Source organism: Ictalurus furcatus, chromosome 6, assembly GCF_023375685.1.
Source record: "Ictalurus furcatus strain D&B chromosome 6, Billie_1.0, whole genome shotgun sequence".
NCBI classification, from domain to species: Eukaryota; Metazoa; Chordata; class Actinopteri; order Siluriformes; family Ictaluridae; genus Ictalurus; species Ictalurus furcatus.
Window position 1 is genome coordinate 27740362 of NC_071260.1, and position 18893 is coordinate 27759254.

At 36.6% G+C, this 18893-nt stretch overlaps 3 protein-coding genes across 3 annotated transcripts in view; all 3 read right to left on the reverse strand.

The window, feature by feature from the left end:
• The window catches only part of ctdsp1 (CTD (carboxy-terminal domain, RNA polymerase II, polypeptide A) small phosphatase 1), a 34051-nt gene extending 33462 nt beyond the window's left edge, over positions 1-589 (reverse strand). The window contains exon 1 of the mRNA XM_053627443.1: positions 312-589. The gene's annotated coding sequence lies outside the window, so the exon portion shown is untranslated. The remainder of the gene's footprint in view (positions 1-311) is intronic.
• Positions 590-3246: 2657 nt separating this feature from the next.
• On the reverse strand, positions 3247-6212 carry LOC128609082 (SPEG neighbor protein-like). The gene is made up of 5 exons (XM_053627444.1): positions 5103-6212; positions 4749-4855; positions 4080-4387; positions 3851-3992; positions 3247-3726 (listed from the first exon to the last, which is right to left on the reverse strand). The coding sequence occupies exons 2-5, from the start codon at positions 4853-4855 to the stop codon at positions 3588-3590; spliced, it is 696 nt and encodes a 231-aa protein (XP_053483419.1). The 5' UTR covers positions 5103-6212; the 3' UTR covers positions 3247-3587.
• A 138-nt stretch (positions 6213-6350) lies between these two features.
• Positions 6351-18893, reverse strand: part of spegb (striated muscle enriched protein kinase b) — a 104984-nt gene continuing 92441 nt past the window's right edge. The window contains exons 34-44 of the mRNA XM_053627445.1: positions 18634-18750; positions 16044-16211; positions 14888-15010; positions 14160-14324; positions 13353-13546; positions 12607-13160; positions 12169-12408; positions 11483-11706; positions 11068-11143; positions 10687-10836; positions 6351-10527 (exon numbers count right to left, since the gene is read on the reverse strand). Coding sequence (XP_053483420.1) covers positions 10257-10527; positions 10687-10836; positions 11068-11143; positions 11483-11706; positions 12169-12408; positions 12607-13160; positions 13353-13546; positions 14160-14324; positions 14888-15010; positions 16044-16211; positions 18634-18750 — 2282 coding nt within the window. The 3' untranslated portion in view covers positions 6351-10256. The remainder of the gene's footprint in view (positions 10528-10686; positions 10837-11067; positions 11144-11482; positions 11707-12168; positions 12409-12606; positions 13161-13352; positions 13547-14159; positions 14325-14887; positions 15011-16043; positions 16212-18633; positions 18751-18893) is intronic.

The following is an 18893-nucleotide window of genomic DNA, read 5'->3' on the forward strand; positions in this document are numbered from 1 at the left end:
ATAATAAAATAAAATAAAATAAATAATAATAAAAAAAAGTTAAACCTCTTGAAACAAGGCAGACAGTGTAAAGTTAAATATTAGTCTAAAACTTTTTTTTTTTTTTTTTTTTAAATACTCAAACACTCATGAGTTTGCCAACTCCAAATGTGAATATGACAAATATATGCGTTGCCCCTTTAAATTCTGCAAAGTCTAACATGCAAAACAAAGTTTAAAAGCTCTCTCGGCCTCGCCGTAGGAGGATGCGCCTTTTCACTTCACTCTACCCTGTCCTTTCGAAAACGCGAAGCGATAACTAAAACTTTTACCTCTACAAATCACATCTCTAGACGCTCAGTCTCTGTCCCAGTGTGTGTTTATTTACTCCAAGCCCCGAGTTTTTAAGGTGTGAAAAGTTTCTTGCGAACTTTCCCTCTGGCGGGAGCAGGAGCGAGCGGGGCGCCTTGAAACCGCCACAGCCTGAAGAATAGGGAGAGTCCGCAAAGTCCGAGCGCTTCGTTAACTTTACAGCAGCGGCAGTGTGTCAAACTCCGGTCCCCTGCTAGGAAACAAGTCCTCACAGAGTTCTGTTTCCAAACTTCTACCACTTCTAACACACCACATTCACCCCAACACGTGGCGCATTTACATTACCTGATGAGTAGAAAGATAAACACTGTAATCATGACAAACTCTGAAGCACAGCAATCTGCAAAGTCTATGCTTTTTTAAAATTTATTTATTTATTTATTTATTTATTTATTTATTTATTTTAGAAGAAGAAGAAGCAACCTTTATTTTGTCACATGTACATTACAGCCAGAGTTGGGTGTAACTGTATTCTAATTAGGTTTTTATCATGACACAGTAATGTAACGCATTACATTTTAAGTTGACGTCGTTTGATTACAGTTACTGATGTCAATAAAATTATGTTACTTGCGTTACAGATTCGCTGTTAAGAAAAAAAATATGAATTGAAATGCATTTTAAAAAATAAATCAGGTTTTGTGCGGCGTAACCTGGACCGGGCATTGTGGGATGTTGCCCTGAAGATTTTTTCGAATGATTCTCCATTTGGAGCGGTTTGACTCTACGTAACTGAACGTCAGTAAAAGAAGACCGCTTGTAATTTTATATCTTCGTTGAACGGAGGCGAGACCAGTCAGATGGAGTTTATAGGAAAATATGTGGAAACACTCGTGTCTTATTGGCTGAAAGTCTCTCAGTTCTTCCAAACGCTATCTCACAGTCAGTGTGAGGAAAAATGGATATACGCCGATTTTTTAAAAAAAATCAGTAAATGGGTTGAAACTGAAACAGTAGCATGCTCTGATGCTGAGCAGGAAAATAAGGTGTGTAAATGTCTATATGAGTTCCAGTTTATGTGAACATGATATGAGCAGAGTGTAAGGAAAGATAATGTACTTTACATGGCACTGTAGCAGCTAAACCCATACAGTGATAGCTTAGCTGTGCCTCCCTTTGGCTAGCGACACCAAACTAGCCTAGTTAGAAAAGTTGAATATTTTATCCGTCTGGTAATCCTACAAACAGTGACGTCACCCGAGGCAGGTTTTATTATAAATCCAACTTTTTGTGATCATGTCATACATTGACGTGCGCTAAAATTACTGAGAGAACTCTGAGTTTCACTTTATAGTGTATTTTTGTAGGTTTGATAGGTTTTGAAAGTAACATGAAAGTAAAGTAATTAGCAATCTGATGACATTTTACATGCAGTAATCAGTAATGTAATCAGATTACAATTTTAAAGTAGTAATTAGTAATCTGTAGTGGATTACTTTTTTGAGTAAATTACCCAAAAGTGATTACAGCAAAGTCAAATTATTTTCTTTGTATATCACAGCTTGTTAGGAAGCTGGGGTCAGAGCACAGGGTCATCACAGAGAGGGTTAAGGGCCTTGCTCAAGGGCCCAACAGTGGCAGCTTGGCAGTGATGGGGCTTGAACCCCTGACCTTCTGATCACCAACCCAAATACATAGTTTCATGGATCTAAAGTAGATGTTCTGTTTACATACATCTAAAATAGATTCACACACACACACACACACACACACGCAAAAAAAAAAAAAACACACACACAAAAGACCACATTGAATATCTGGGATATATACACATACATACATATATATATATATATATATATATATATATATATATAATTATTATTATTATTATTATTATTCCCCCCCCCCCCCCCGCCCCCATTGAAAATTGTGAAAAAAAAACCCAAAAAGTTTTAGACAAAGAAATAAAGAGTGTTCAATATCTCCACTAATCAATATTCAAGATTCTGCACTATTTCTAGCTCCCGGTTTAAATGTAAGCCAATGTGTGATGTTAACTGCTTTGTACAGAAGGTCAGATTTTCCTTGATCTCTTCTAATGAAGCACGTGTTCAAAGGACCGTCCAATGTATTTGATCTAAATGGATCATAAGGTATGAAACAAACTTGTGGAGTCCATGCCAGGTTTAGTGTACACTGTGACTAAAACGGGAAATAAAAAAGATAATTAAAAAAAAAACACTCTGAAATCAATTTACATTTTTTACACATACATACATACATACTATATTTGCTGCTAGTAGACTTAGATCTCGCGTCAAAGTTGGCCAACACAGAATAAAAGCATCTAACAAGCATATATTGCTTAAATCCATCCATCCATTCATTAATTCCTCTTCAACAACTGCTTTACTGCCAACTACAGCCCCGGAAGAATGGGCATGAGGCAGGAACACCTGAACAGGATGCCAGTCCATCACAGAGCACCTACTGGCCAATTCACCAATCATCATGTTTTTGGGAGTTGGGAGGAAATCAGATAACCCAGAGGAAGCCCACATGGACATTCAGAGCTTTATTATTTCTCACATGATTAAATAATAATGTCAAAAGTTCCATTGTTAAGCATTCAAAAGTCAGCCACTCCAACATAGAATATATAGTTTACATATAGTGTGGACATAGCTTTGTAATTAACTCCATTTTTTTCATTATTATCTATGCATTTTTGGTAGCCCGATGTGAAAAACCTGAAAATCCGCAGGGTGTCCCTCTTTATCATGTCATCCATTTTTAAAAGAATGGAAAAAAGACATCTTAATCTCATGATTAAAGTGATTACAAGGCACAGTGATAACTGCTTGTGAAATCTCTCATTGATAGTCATCACAGCGAAATTTTTACATTAGAAATCCTTTACATTCTGTTCTGCCACTTAAGCAAATTAAAGTCAGAAAGCACACAATAATTGTGAAAATCTGTTGTTTTTTAAATTTATTTATTATTGCATGTTTGAAAGGGTAAGTAGATTTTTGCATATCTTGCTATTTTGACATGTGACATTCGTCAGTGCTACTAAAACCCCCAAATGTAACACATAAATAGTGTTCTCAGGTTATTTGGTAAAAAAAAAAAATAATAATAATGGATTGTTCAGTATATATGTAATGCCATAATGTAATTCTCTTTAATAATACAGGCGATCATAAACTGTCTAGAAACATCAGAATATATTATACACACACCGAATAACCTTCCAGTTTGGAAGGTAAGAAGGTAAGAGTGTGAGGTCCTCACAGGATGTCGACTCGAGCAAAGGACTGATCCGTTCCCAAGTTGTTCTCCACAAACACCTCATACTTTCCAGAATCCGATGGCCGTACACTTTTGATAGTGAGAATGGTGTTGGTGTCACCTACATCGAAAAATACTCTAGGGGAGATACGCATACCAGGTGAGTGCACAACAGAATTTACAACCTAGTAAATGAGAATATGATTCATTTAGATGGGTTGACGTGAAGAATACTGCTACCAGACTGAATGAATGTCACTACCTGTCATCTTCCTCTATGTCATCTCCATCCTTGAGCCAGCCAACATCAGGGGGTGGTTCCCCACTGATCTCTGCCTTCAGCACCACTGTGGTCCCTCTCCTGCCTTTCACACTGTCTGGTCCCTTGGTCACCTTAGCTGGGACTGCATGTAGAAAATGTTTTTTTAGTACTATTCTTGAAACAGTACAGATGTGTATTATGCCGTTACATTTTTGCAAATTCTACACACCCTCCACTATGATACAGGCAGAGCCAGATGTCTGACCAAAGGGGTTTTTAATAGTAACAGTGTATCTTCCCAGATCTGCTAACTCTCCATCACGCACCACTAGTGCCACAACATCAGGGTCCTCAAACACATAGCGATACTTGGGTCCATCTTTAAGCTCTTTTCCATCTTTTGACCAGATGATAAAGGGGTCAGGGAAAGCGCTGACTTGGCACTCCAACTTTGCCGCACTTCCTTCCAACAAGAGCACATCTTTTAGCTCCTGCAGAAACTTTGGCGGCCCTTTCTCACGTAGCTCTTTCCTCGACCTTAAACAAATATTAGAAAGGAAAGGACCTGGAGACATCCTTAATGGCATTCCATCAAAAAGACTTGTTTGTTCATGGAACTGGTTTCACTGCTTGAATTCATTTAAATTGCACCAAACTTGCAATTTTATCTTCTTGTATAGGTTTATATTTTATCTTGTGCTTCTAAATGATTTAAGTCAGTTAAGCAACATAAATTAGTCAAAGAATTTTACGTATGAAGTCATTTGAGTAAGTGTAACAAAACAAGTTTTACTGTGCTCATCAGAAATGTAAAAAATAAATAATAATAATAATTAATGCACACACTTTGGCCATAATTCCAGTTTACATCAATGCTAACAATATTTGAAGTTATTACCGATGGCCCCGATATGAAGCCTGGATGCGGATAGCTGCCTCTTGTACCTGAGGGTCGTTGATGTTGATTGTGCACCCCGGTGGGGGTGCAGCCTTGACTTTGGACATCTGTTAAAGACAACACATTAAAATTTAAAGTAGCTGGAATGGCACATTATTTTTTTTAAAAGGTTTTCTTCTTAGAAATAACCACTTAAAATGGGCAAAAGAAACAATGTAAACAACAGGAGTTTTGTATCACTAGAATTATCGTTAATATACACCACCATCAGTATCTGATTTCACAGATTACTAAAGAAAAACACATTTTTAAATGTAATCATTATCACCACAAAAAAAAAGAGAAAGAACTTACCCCAGACTGTTGAATATCTCCACTCACGATACATGCAGACTATTGCCCTCACCCTGGCTTTATATATACACCTCCAATGGGACAAGTCTGATCTAATGAAGCCTTAATTGTAAGAGGCCTACAGATGCCACCCCAACATTTGTCCTTCTTTGGATCTTTGCCTGGAGTCCTGCTGACGTCCTGAGGTCCATAAAAGATGTTCACCAAGTGTTCCAGATTAGCAGTCCAGGCCTTGTATAGTGAACCAAGGGCTAAAAGACTCAGGAGACTACCCAGAATGCAGTTTGGGCTTTTACTGAGGATGCCTGAGTAGTCGATGTGAAACACGAGTCCTCCCGGATGAGGACTTCTACACAGGTGGGCTGCCATTAGGATGTTCTAAGACTGGGGTTGAGACCACTTGCATCAAGGCATTTGGGTAATGGATCTCTTTAAGGACGGTGGAAAGTCTGTCTCATAATTGTGTTTATACCACAGCACTGTTGAATGCTCGATTTTGATCTGTCAGAATGATTAGTTTCCTATAACAGCAGCTTTGACTACAGTGCTAGCTGCAAAACATGTCACAAGTTACTATTAGTGTGCTCTTTCCAATATGTTATCATTTCAATAGTAAGAGCTTACAAAGAGACTTGTATGGTGGACACAAATGGATTTGTTAAAAAAAAAAAAAAAAAAAATTGTTGATATGGTGACGTTTGTGTGAGGAGAGGTTTATTTAATATTTTTTGGAAAGAGTCTCTAGTGCCAGTGTTTTGTAACAGTCAGAGGTAAAATTGTTCCTTTAAAATTTCTTACACAAGAACGTCTTCAGAACAGAGGGCCGTAAAGTTTCTCAGTAACACAATAAATTACATTTTTGTCTTGTTAATTTTAAGAGGCATTCAAAAATTATGGGCTGGTGAAGGAATTAATGTTTATAGCTGCTATAATGTAAATGATAACTGGAACTACCTTGTTTTCTGGACATTACACAACATTAAAGATAACTATTAATGAATAAAATAGCTGCATACTGATGATAATTCATACTTTTACATAACATTTGTTGTCTTCACTTAGTGTTTGAATAGTTATTCAAACACTATAGCAGCAGTTGTGGCTTACAGCTAATGCTTGGAATCCAATGGCAATTTTGTAAAAAATATTTTATATGTTCATGCATTAAACCACTATTATCCAATAATGAGTTCAACCAATGGGCATTTGGACAGTTAAGATGAATTTTGCTGACAAAATGGACAGATATAGCACTATTTATATCTGACTTTATTTCAGTAAGTGTTACATTTTCGCATATACACTTATTTCATACAAACCGTAAAGCATTCAGACAGTGTTCAGGTTTGTCAATGTTTTTAATGCAATGCATTCCAAATTCTGGTTTAGTTTCACATTAAAGGGTTTCTATATGTAATACAAAAAAAAAAACCCCCCAAAAAAACAAAACAAAAAACAAAAAAACAACCCAACATTCACACATCAACTAATAATACCAAACAGCCTTTGTTTGTAGCCGTAGAGCCAGTTTTACCTCTATGTGTATTAATTCTATGTGTATTATATTCAAAGTTTAATGAACAGGAAGACGATCCAAAATATGAAAATGAATTGTAGGAAAAAAAACCTTAATAATACATTTGGCAAGAAATACAAAAGGGCCTTGTGACTACAGATGAGGTTTGTATTTTTCTGCAAATGAAAAATGGAAATAGTTCTGTATAGCAAAAAACACAAAACTACTCACAACTTGTAACAGCATCCAGAATTTACTTTTGTACCCAAACAATATCAACCCGAAATCTAAATTCCCTTTAAAATATAAAAGACGGCAGCACAGCTTGTTCCATCATGTGATACTGTCTAAAATGAGTGCTGCTGTGAAAACTGCACTATAATAACATTTGCATTACTCACTCGTATCACAAGGAAACATTTGTTCTACAAAAATTAAGTGTCTACTTTCAAATACACACTGTATCTCTGGAAGCCAGATGTTTTGTAGATGTGCACATAACATTTTAAGTATATTCAACTGTGGAGTTTCAAAGTTACAGTTATTGTGTTTTTGATATGTTATTGAATGATTTCTATTATTATTATTATTATTATTATTATTATTATTACACTTACTTTGATACCACACACAATCATACACAGTCAGGGAAAAATCTGCATGTGCCTCATAAATAAAAATGAACAAATACATGATCATAATTGTTTTTGAACTAGACAAACTGAAATGAATTTCTGGCCAATAATTATTTTTATCAATATCAGCAATATCTGTGTCATTGTAAGCTGACTTACCATTTATTTGAAAAATTTATAAGATCATGTTAAAATTAAATAATTCTAATAATCCCATCTAATATAATCTGGTAAGCAGCATCATTTACTTAGATAGAATAAACACAATAACTTGGGGGGAAAAAAACCCCCATAAAATCCCAATATTAATGTGCTAAATAAATTAATCGTATACTCATCTGAATATATATATAATTTTAAGAGACTATAATTTACTAATAAGAAATAATCCTATTTCACATTAAGATTTTTTTTTTCATTTATCATTCAGTGTAGCAGCCACTGTCTTGACCATACAATTTTTTCCTATATTTTATTAAAGATTTTTTAGAGTTAGACTAGAAAAGTAATACTCAGCGCCATTCCCACGCAATATAAGTGGACAGCATGCTAATGGTATTCCATTAAAACAGATAAAAGAATAAAAATCTAAGTTATGTCCTGCTGGTTGGTTTGTTTAACGATTATTGATGAATTATGTAGCAGCTTCCTTTTTGGTTAAAAAACTCTGTTACTGATCTGATAATATGAACATATGAAATAACATTTCGGAAGAATAATGCCACAATACCTCTTCTTGCTGCCACAGGTAGTGATTTTTTATTATATTTATTCTATGAAAGAAATATTTCAACTAATCACATGCTTGCACTCCACCAGTGTACAGATCGGAAAAAAAAAAAATTGCATTGCATTAAAAAACAAAAAAACCCAAAAACCAATACACAAAACTAGCTAAAAAAATTCTGTGGTGTTTAATACATTCTAGACTTTAAATGCAAAGGCATCTTTAAATACATTACAAAATAAATAAATAAATAAGTGACTTCCAAATCCTGGGAATTTTTTTTTTTTGCAAACAGTTCTAACATTACTTCTCCTTTTAAAAAAAAACATTTATCTGACGTCACAGTTTGCTCAGGACCCAAATCAAGGACAAAAAAGCCTGCATTTGTTGTAAAACATCAAGTGGCACTACAGTAAGAAAGGATTGCGTGCTCAGTGGTATTTAAAATAAAAATCCCCCCCCCCATACACACACACACGCACAGTTCTTTTACAATGTTTTAAAACCATTTTGGAAGTGTGAAAAAATTAGAAAGTGAGCTCATAGATTTCCACAAGGCATGAGAGGAGAAGTTCAATACAGAACTAATTCAAGGAGAAAATGTCTATATGTAAAAGACATAGTATTAGATCCATCTTACACCACAGCACTGTTAAATGCTCAATTCTGATTGGTCAGAAGGTGTTGATTAATGTTCTAGATGAGCAGAACTGACAATAATTCTGGCAGAAAAGTGTATATTAATGCACTTATTCTAATAAGGTATCATTTCTGTAGTAACGATTTACTTAGGGACGTGTCTGACAAATACTGTACATAACCTGATTTAAAAAGTCTGTATACGCAAAGAAATATTTATTTAACATTTTTGGAATGAGTCTCCAGTATCAGCATTTTGTAACAGTCACATGTCAAGCGGTTACACTGGGTTACTTGGTAACATGACTTGTTTTGTTTTATTATGGATTTGCGGACATACCACCATATTAAACATAACTGTAAATGAATAAAATTTACAATGTGCCATTCTTTAATAAATAAAAAATCATTAGTGCTGACAAATTGCTGTGGTATAAGAATAAAAATAATAAAAAATATTCGGGATGAACTGTTAATCAAATAATTATTAATCATTAACCATATTTTTATTTTATTTTATTCCTACTAACAGTAAAACATCATAGGAAACAGTACACAATTAATCATATAACTTGCCAAGGACTATTTTATTTGAGTATTGAAGTAGAATTGTGTGTCATCTATAAATCATAGCTTGACTCATGTAACTGAAGCAGGCACAGCCACAATGCCAGCTCTCAAAGTAACTGCCTAAAGAATTATTTTATGCAAACTTAAAAAATATATTAACTATAAATATCTTATTCACAATATTATATGGTTGTACAAAATGTACTGATGATTGTATTCCGGTTATACCATGTGGAAACCTATGGCAGGTTTTTTTTTTTTTTTATGTCACATCTTACATAAAACTCATTCATTTCTCACAATAAACAACCAAATTGTTTTAAAACACTGTACAATATACAGACAATAATTCTTTCTTTCGTTAGGAAAAACGTTGGACTTGTCCTTTAAGTCTACTTTACATATATAGTAATGAATACAGTATAACAACTACCTGTAATAAAATTGTCAATCTCATAAAAACTAGCAGAAAACTCTGATATACATTTATTATTATTATTATTATTATTATTATTATTATTATTATTTCTCACCACAAATGTCAAGGCCCCAGAATTATTATATGGAAACACGACAAAAGTTTACATTTACGGTATGTTTAGCAAATGATGTTGTACACGTTCATGTTATCTTATCTTATTCAAACACTAAAAAAGGAACATGGGTCAGAGCAAGGTAACGTGTGGTGTGGCATGGCTGTTTGTGGGCAGAGCTAGGTGCAGGACAATGAACACAACAGCACTGAGCATGCTGGCCATAGCTGACAGAGCTTAATGTATTAGAATCTACTGTATGTGCTAGTATTAGTCAGTATTGTATGTGCTTGAGTTTCTTATCTCAGATCAGACAGTGGGTGTGTTTCACTCTATTTCAGAATAGTGTTACTGAGGCTGGGCCACACACACACACACACACACACACACACACACACACACACACACACACACTCTTGTGATCCAGCCAGGGCTCAGCATGTCTCAGTCCATCACGGGCCCGTGCCTCTCCGTCCTCTTGTTCTGAGATCCTCTCCCCTTGGGTAACATCGCTCCATCAAAACCAAGCCGAGCTCATTGAGTGACAGGAGTGAAGGGTGTAGAGGATATAGTGGTGGGTGTGGTGGGCATGGTAGGTGTGGTGGGTGTTGTGGGGGTTTGGGCAGAGTAGGAGCGCAGGAGCACTTTGTGCTTGGTAGCCACCTGAGCTCTGATCTGCTGCTGCTGGCTGACGAACTCCTTGAGACGCGTGGTGGTGAAGGTGAGTGTCTGCCGCCGCAGCCGCATCAGATAGGCATCCTGCAACCAAGAGTTGCTGAAGCAGTCTTTGATGGAGGGACGCGCCCTGGAATATAAAACCACACACACAGACACACACATACACACACAGATGCAAATCAGTCATGCCAGTCATATGCTAACATTGCCTAAGGGGAATTCTTCAGATGAAAGATAGATAGATACATAGATAATATTTGGAGAAGAGAAGGTACACTGTACACACCAAGGGTAGCTGCACAGGATCTTCTTAAGGAACAGAGAGGCACTTTGGGATACGTTTTGGTATAGCTTGCTGAGGTCAAACTTGGCTGCCTGGATTCTGGCCTCTGTCTCTGCTGGATTAATCTCTGTGAATGGCAACCGTCCACTGAGCCTGAACATTGTAAGATCCACAATAGCAACAAGAAATCCTTGTTATTTTGAACTGCATTAAAATGTTTACCAATATCAGGAGATCACATTCCACTTGCTCAAAATCTCATTCAAGATACAGGACTGAAAATTAATGTACTTTGATATACTGACATCTAAAGCACAAAAAAACAACAACCCCAAAACACTTGCTTATTCTCTATAACGTAAGTAAAACGTGGCCATCACTCACATGATGTATGTCAGTACACCAACACTCCAGATGTCAGCTGGAGGACCCACAACGTCTCCTTTCAACATCTCGGGAGCTTTTAGCAACCAGCAGGGATTCAAAAGAAACGCAAATTACAGAGCACAAAGATGTGCTCAATTACTTCCATAAAAAGAGCAAAAGAAACATGCACTCAAATGGTTAAGGTTACAAGGTTAGTATGATCTCTTGAAAGGGAATAAATAGAAAAAAGACACGCCTAGATTGTGTAACATTGTTTGATTCATATCTGTAGAATTCCTTCTTAGAAAAATATATTGTTACTCTTTTGTGTGACATAACAGATGTGCCCCCCCCAAAAAAAGAGGATCATTTTGAATGGTTTGAGGTTGAATTCCTCTCTGCAGTAGAAGTGACCACAAGATTCTTTACTTACACATGTAATCCAGCGTTCCTATAGGAGGGCTGAACTGCTTCAGAAAGAGTGGGTTGAAAGTCTGAGCGCTGCCGAAGTCAATGATCTTGACAGTATTCATGTAGGTGACTATAATATTTTCAGGCTTGATGTCTAGGTGCAGGATTCTCCTGTTGTGGAGGTAGTCCAGACCCTGCAGAATTTGCACAATGTAGGACACCACGTCATCCTCAGAGTAACGGAACCTGAAAAGGAGTGAGAGAATGGTATCAAACACTGGGGCCTGGCGTACATGCGCATATGTACGTTCTCCTTTCCAGAAAGAATGATTATTGATTACTGAAGAAGTGAAGTAGAATTAAAGCATTATCAGAGTTTATTACTTCAATACAAACTGCATACTGTATTGGAGTCTAAATAGTAGCTGCGAACTAAAATACATCTGGAATTGCAAGATGATGGAATTCTTCAAGGGCAAGAGAAAGTGAGCAAAAGTTTAATTTTCTGAACTAAACCAAGGCCAAGATTATTTCTTTCACTATCAAGGACACCACTGAATCACATAAAGACACAACAGGCACTTGTTTTGGGTAATACAGTACAATGCTGTGTCTCATGAAAGCAAATTAAATAAATAAATAAATAAATAAATAAATAAATAAATAAAAAACAGGCAGTACAAGTCTGGAAGCCAGATGGTTTCTGACCTATCAATCAGGCTGTGGAGGAGCTCTTTGCCAGTGCAGCACTCGGAGATGAGAACGAGGTAGCGTGGTGTGACATAGGCCTCATGGAGGGTCATAATCTTGTCATGATGCAAGGCCTTGAGGATTTCATACTCTTGCAGAACACTCTGCTTACTCTCAGGCTCATATGGAACAATTTTGGCCATAAAGAGGTTGCCTGTGGCATTTTCTCTGCACTCTCGGATGACACCAAAACGGCCTCTAAAGGAAAAATCAAGAAACAGATATTTTTATTTGTCATTAGTTATTTTTATTCATGGCTTATTCATGGTCATAGACAACTGGACTCAACCTACAAAATAAATAAATAAATAAATAAAAAACCCACTAAATTGCATAAGGAAGATATTAAAATAAAGAAACTCAAACAGTAATCTGTACTTATATACTGTACATTACCTGGCCTTCTCGTCCATGAAGGTATAGGGTTTCTGGGGCACACCCTGTCGTAAGGCAGACTCTCCTGGCTTGCCCAGTGGCGTTCTCCGCCCTGTGGGTGTGACACGTCCTGATGGAGTGACCCTTCCACTAGGGGTCATCCTGCTTGAAGTAGCACTTCCCTCCCCAACAGGAGTGAGACTTGTAACCAACACCACAGGTGGAGACAGGGCAGGAGAGGGAGTAGTGGGGGTGACTGGGGTCACAGGAGCTGTTGTGGTTGCAGGGACATACATGGGTACTGAGGAAATGGGTTTACCAAGGGTGGGTGGAGGAGAAACTAATGGGGGTGGGGACACTGGAGGAGTTTGTGCCATGGGTGGAACCACATTGATAGGAGTCTGTGGTTTAGGGAGAACAACAGGAGGAGTGGGTTTAGATGGACTAGGGAAGATGGGAGCAGATGGAGGAGTGGCAGGTTTGGACATTGTGATATTGAGAGTGGTTTTGGCTTTGGCCAGGGTGGTTGTGCTAGGGCCGGTTGTACTGGAGGCGGGAGGCTGGACCTGAGGTATCTTAGGTACATTACGATGTGTGGAGGCTGACAAGGACATTGTAGCAGGAGATTGAGTTGTTGGACTGGGTTTGGAAGAAGGTGCATCAGGTTTGGCAGAAGGTTGAGCAGATTTGGCAGATGGTGGAGCAGGTTTGGCAGAAGGTGGAGCAGATTTGGCAGATGGTGGAGCAGATTTGGCAGATGGTGGAGCAGATTTGGCAGAAGGTGGAGCAGGTTTGGCAGAAGGTGGAGCAGAAGACTGTGCTGGAGTTGTAGAAGAAGTGGGAACAGGTTTATTCCCAGCAAGCTTTATAGGAGGTACAGTCATGGTGGAGGTTACCACAGCAGGACCGGTTGTTGATGGAAGAGTCTTGACAATGACTGTACCAGTGGATTTTGGAGGTCCTGTCAGGAAAATGAATATTTATATAATCTTAAAGTTCTTTAAAACAAAAAAATATTGATTATATTGAATAGACGAGGTCACACATTTGTGTTGCTTAAGAGCAGGGATTCTTAAACATTTGACAGCCATGAATCATTTTAACTGTTAAAAAAATCTTTCCACTAATGAGCATTATTATTAGATTTAAGTTGTCATCATTTATAGGCCTACTTATTTTTGATTATTTAGGTTTTGATCAAACTCATTCAGTTGAAGTGTACAGTCAAATAGATGAATAACTTCAAGAACTCTGACAACTACAACTCTGATAAAGTGGTATAATTTCCACCACCATAACCATAACAGAATTTTAAATTCGTACAACAGATTCACACACACACACACACACACACACACACACACACACACACACACACACATTACTTTTTTTGTTTAATCATAAGAATAAAAATGATTTAAGGTTTAATTCTTATAATCATCATTTGTTGGTGCAATCCTAATGGAGTATCTTAAAATCATCATTTGCTATACTTACAGTTTTAGAACGAAATAAATGAACACAAAATATGCATTAAAGAATAGTAAAATATAGTAAGGCAGAGTAAAATGTACCTGCTGCATCTAGAGTGACCTTCTCCGACAGATTGCTGTATGGTCCCTGGCCAGCTTTGTTCACACAAGCCACTCTGAACCTGTAGGTGGCGCCACACGTTAGGTCCGTGACATTGTAGTAACAGTCAGCGACACCAGTGGCTACAATCAGCCAGTTACTTTCACCTAGAGAAAAATAATAAGGTGATAAAACATATTACATCCCTTTTTATGTGCTGATGGAAATCATGACCTAAAATAGAAAGCAATAATATTAAAACCATAAATGACGAGATAATATATTTGACTGTCTTGGAAAACTGGTTTTACACTTTTAAAAAAGTTCCGTTTATAGACACGATCCCTAAGCCTGAAGCGGAAGTAAGGAGTCGACTGCAATACTCAACTTGTACTAATGATGGCAGTAAAGGTCTACTTGAGTTTTTACAGACCTCAGGACCTCAAATGCTGTGTTAATGTAATCATGTATAATGTATATTCTTATAATGTATAAGAAGTATACATTACTCCAGGAAATATATACTCCTTATTGAATTTCCTCTAATATTTTAAGCATTTTAGAATATTTTGAGATGATGTATTAAGATACACGATGATCACTGACCTACTAATTGATAAATTGATGTAATATTATCGAAGGTCCAACTTTTACTTCCCATTATACATCGTGCTGTTGGCATGTAAGCATTCAGTGCAACTGAATGTAAAATTTCTTTAAGATTGCTCACCTTCTGTTCTCCGCTCCAGGCAATAAGTACAAGGGGCCACAGTGTCTGATGGACGCCAAACCACCAACGCTGTGTTGTGATATTTTTGAGGAACTTCTGGCGTACCAGGCTGGTTTGGCAGACCTAAATAAACATTAACAATGTAGTTAATACTGAATGTGCTTTGAAAGTCCAGGAAATGGATTTCTAGGGGTTTTAATGTAAGAGTAAACATTATTTTGAACATACTCTCAAAGACTTAACAGTGTCTAATGCTACAGTGATTCAGTGAATTTAGGCCCAGGGTGGCAATTTCTTTTAAACATTGTACAGACTCGTTCGCCTTGAGAAACTGCTGAAGAATGTATTTTATTTCACATTTAAAAAAAAAAAATCTTCATGCTTAATTTGATTACAAAATGGGGAAACGTGAAATGTCATTGCCAGTCTTGTGCAGTTAAGTGTAAAATTTCTGCACAGAAATGCAAATATTCCCAAATGTACCAAAATGTGTTAGGGAGAAGGAGAAAAAAGCCTGATGTGACAATATATCATAGTCCCACTTGTGAATGACTTTGCCCAGTAACTCAGTTTTAAGGCAGGCTTGGCATAGAAAATCTATGGCCTGTTGTCCTGTGAGCAAATTGCTTTGCACAGTGATATCCAATCAAAGAGTGGGCTGTCAGGCATGACATGGCATAGCCAGTGACACAGCTGTTGTAAACAACCCCAAGCTGTGTGTGTGTGTGTGTGTGTGTGTGTATATATATATTTACACACACACACACACACACACACACACACACACACACACACAGCTGTAACGTATAATCGAACTATATCTCATTCTAATGCAATATTTAATTTTGTTTTATGTGCTTTGCTTAAAACTTATCTTTTGTTTATTTCTTTGTTGTGTGCCTGACTTATGCAACATCTTAGCAAACTTGCTTGAATGAAAGTAATAACCAGAGAGGGGGACATATATGAGAAAATGTCTGTGGAAGCTCTTAAGCTCTATTTTACAAAATAGGGGAAATATTAACTCATCAGATGACTTGCAGATGAATACTCAACCCTCCTGAGCCTCCATCCAGTCTGAGCCCAGGACAGCTTCCCTGGTTGTCCTACCATATACATACTGTATGCAAATATGTTTGTCTTTGCATGTACTCACGAGCGAGAGAGAGTTTACAGGAGCTGCTGACAGAGGCTAATGCGTTTGTGGCTACACATTCATAAAGGCCTGCATCTTTCTTGGTGGTCTTCATAATCATCAGCAGCTGTCTCCCATCAGGGCATGCGATCACATTCATTCTTGGATCAATCTCCAGGGGCTTTTTATCTGACCAGGAAAAAGAGAATCCACAAACAAAATACAGTAAAGCTATGCAATGTTTTTAATTTCACACCAAAATCACATCAATCATCTCAAAGTGCCTCCTAAATTTCCCCATTGTTACATTCTCTGAATTTTTTGGCTAATCTGATGAAATATCACTATATGTGCTGATATTTAGCATTAGACAGTTTTCTATAAATATCTCCAGTGCTTGTGACAATGTCATCCCAAAGTCTATTCATAGGATCCATGATTTAGCCTAGTAATACAATGAAGCAACACCTGTTAAAGAGCTAGTTTCAGGGTTACAATTTTGTCTGGTGAAGACTTGGCTGAACAGATTATTTTCCAAGAGTTTTGTATGGCTTATGCTTAAATGTGTAATAATTTTATTTCAAGGCGCCATGGTGTCTAATGGACGCCACACCACCAACACTGTCTCTTTGTAATTCTGAGGAACTTCTGGCATACCAGGCTGGTTTGGTAGACCTAAATGAACATAGTAGTTACTACTGAATGTGATTACCTGAACGCAGGGTTGGGAGGATTACTTTAAAAATGTATTCTGTTACAGTTACAAATTACTTAATAAAAATTTAATCAGTAACGTAATCCAAACATCACAATATGAAAGTAATGTAATCTGATTGTTTTTGGATTACTTCAAGGTCACATACGTAAATAAAGTTAAGAGAAAAGCTTAAGCATCTTAATAGCATGCAAAACAGTGTTACCATGAATGCAGACTTTAATACACTGAAAAAGACACTATTAGATTTACATAAATAAATATATATATATGTATATATATATATATATATATATATATATATATATATATATATATATAATATATGTATATATATAAATAAAATTGGTTTCACTCTGCCCACGTTTGACATTTTTTCCTACATTCTTTTGAATGTCCATGGAATAAAGTAAAATATCAGCTGCCACGAGTGAACATTCTGCCATCATTTAGACATTTGAATGGCCATGTAATACGAATCAATGTGATAACATGAAATTAAAAATGGCCTTATATGGCCATAGGCATTGTTTCAACTCAGGACAGCTGTCATTTGCTGCTATTGTAAAGCAACTGTTTGACGCTGTACAGAACAGCGCTTCACCTACGCATATTCACTGAGAGTAGGCTAATGGTTGAGAGGCAGGAATTTGGCCAATAGCTGCTGCAAGCCTTTTATAATCGAACCCATCGGTGCGCGAGAACGCAGGACTTACAGAGAGGGGTTAAAGCAATGGAACCATGTACACACGATGCAGTATTAGACCATAAGCACATCATAATGAAACTAAAGCCAGACATTTTCTCAGATTTAGAAATCCTTGCTTTTTTAAGGTCAGAAAAAGAGGACATTTCTGGGGAAAAAGAGGAGGTATGGTCACCCTAACAAAAGCCTTTCAGAGAACAATGTGTGTTAAAATGCACCAGGAGGTTGCTCATATGAGCAAGGACTGGCAAGAGGGAACCAGAACTATAATCAAGCAGCTGTCTATATTGTATTATAAAATTCATTTATTTGGTTTTAAAACAACAAAAAAATTTATTCCTGATAGTATTCCAACCTTTTTTTCTTTCTTCTTCTTCTTCTTCTTTTTTTTTTTTTACAAAATGTACCTGTAATCTAATTACTTTGTTTTTTGATGCAACTGTAACGGATTACAGTTATCATTTTTTTTGTATCCTGATTACGTAACGCCATTACATGTATTCCGTTACTCCCCAAGCCTGCCTGAATGACCAGGGATTGTATTTCTAGAAGTTTTAATGCAAGAGTAAACATTATTTTCAACAAACAAAAGTTTTTCTTTTGTTGCCTCTACTATATGCACTCAGAGAGCAGTAAAGCTATTGAAACTGACATGTAATTTAGCACAGTGGAAATTACAACTGTCATTTCACTGTTTCATTTCAAAGCATGCAAAATTCCAAGACTACCTTTGTTTTAAACAGTACATGTCAACATACTATAAAATGTATAATATAAATCAAATCAATTAAATTGCTCCTTTTATATAACAGATATGAAATAAATAAATTAATAATGTAAGAAATGTAAGGACAAAAAACATTCAGATTATAATGATATATAACTATTTTATGAATCTCATGAAGATGATATGACATTCAATATATGACATATGATATACAGTGTGTAAAGTAATATAATGTACATAAGATATCAACTTGGTATTCCCTCTATGTAATGCCTTCAGTTTCAGAATAGAGGATAGTAAATTAGGAAACGTAATTTCTCTCAGTCTGTGAATACTTTGTAAAATTAGACTGAAACGACACATTAAATCACTATTAGTTATATATCAATTTTGCCAGGCAGCATTTTAAAATGAGTCAGTTAATCATCAAATGCTAATATACTGCATTTGTTTGGTTTCATACCTTTCATCCATGTGATACGTGGGTGAGGACTGCCAGCAGGCAAGCAGCTGAGAGTGACAGGATCACCCTCAAGCAGAACATGGTCCCTCAGTTTGATATGGAATACTGGAGGGAAGTCTATGATATAAGATGTAAATGGTGCATAAATAATCATTATTCCCTTGGTCATTCCAAAACAATTTCCGTATACATAATTCATAGTGATGAGTGTAGAGTTATAACAAAAGCCTACCCGAAAAAGAAAAAGTAAGAGAAACTTG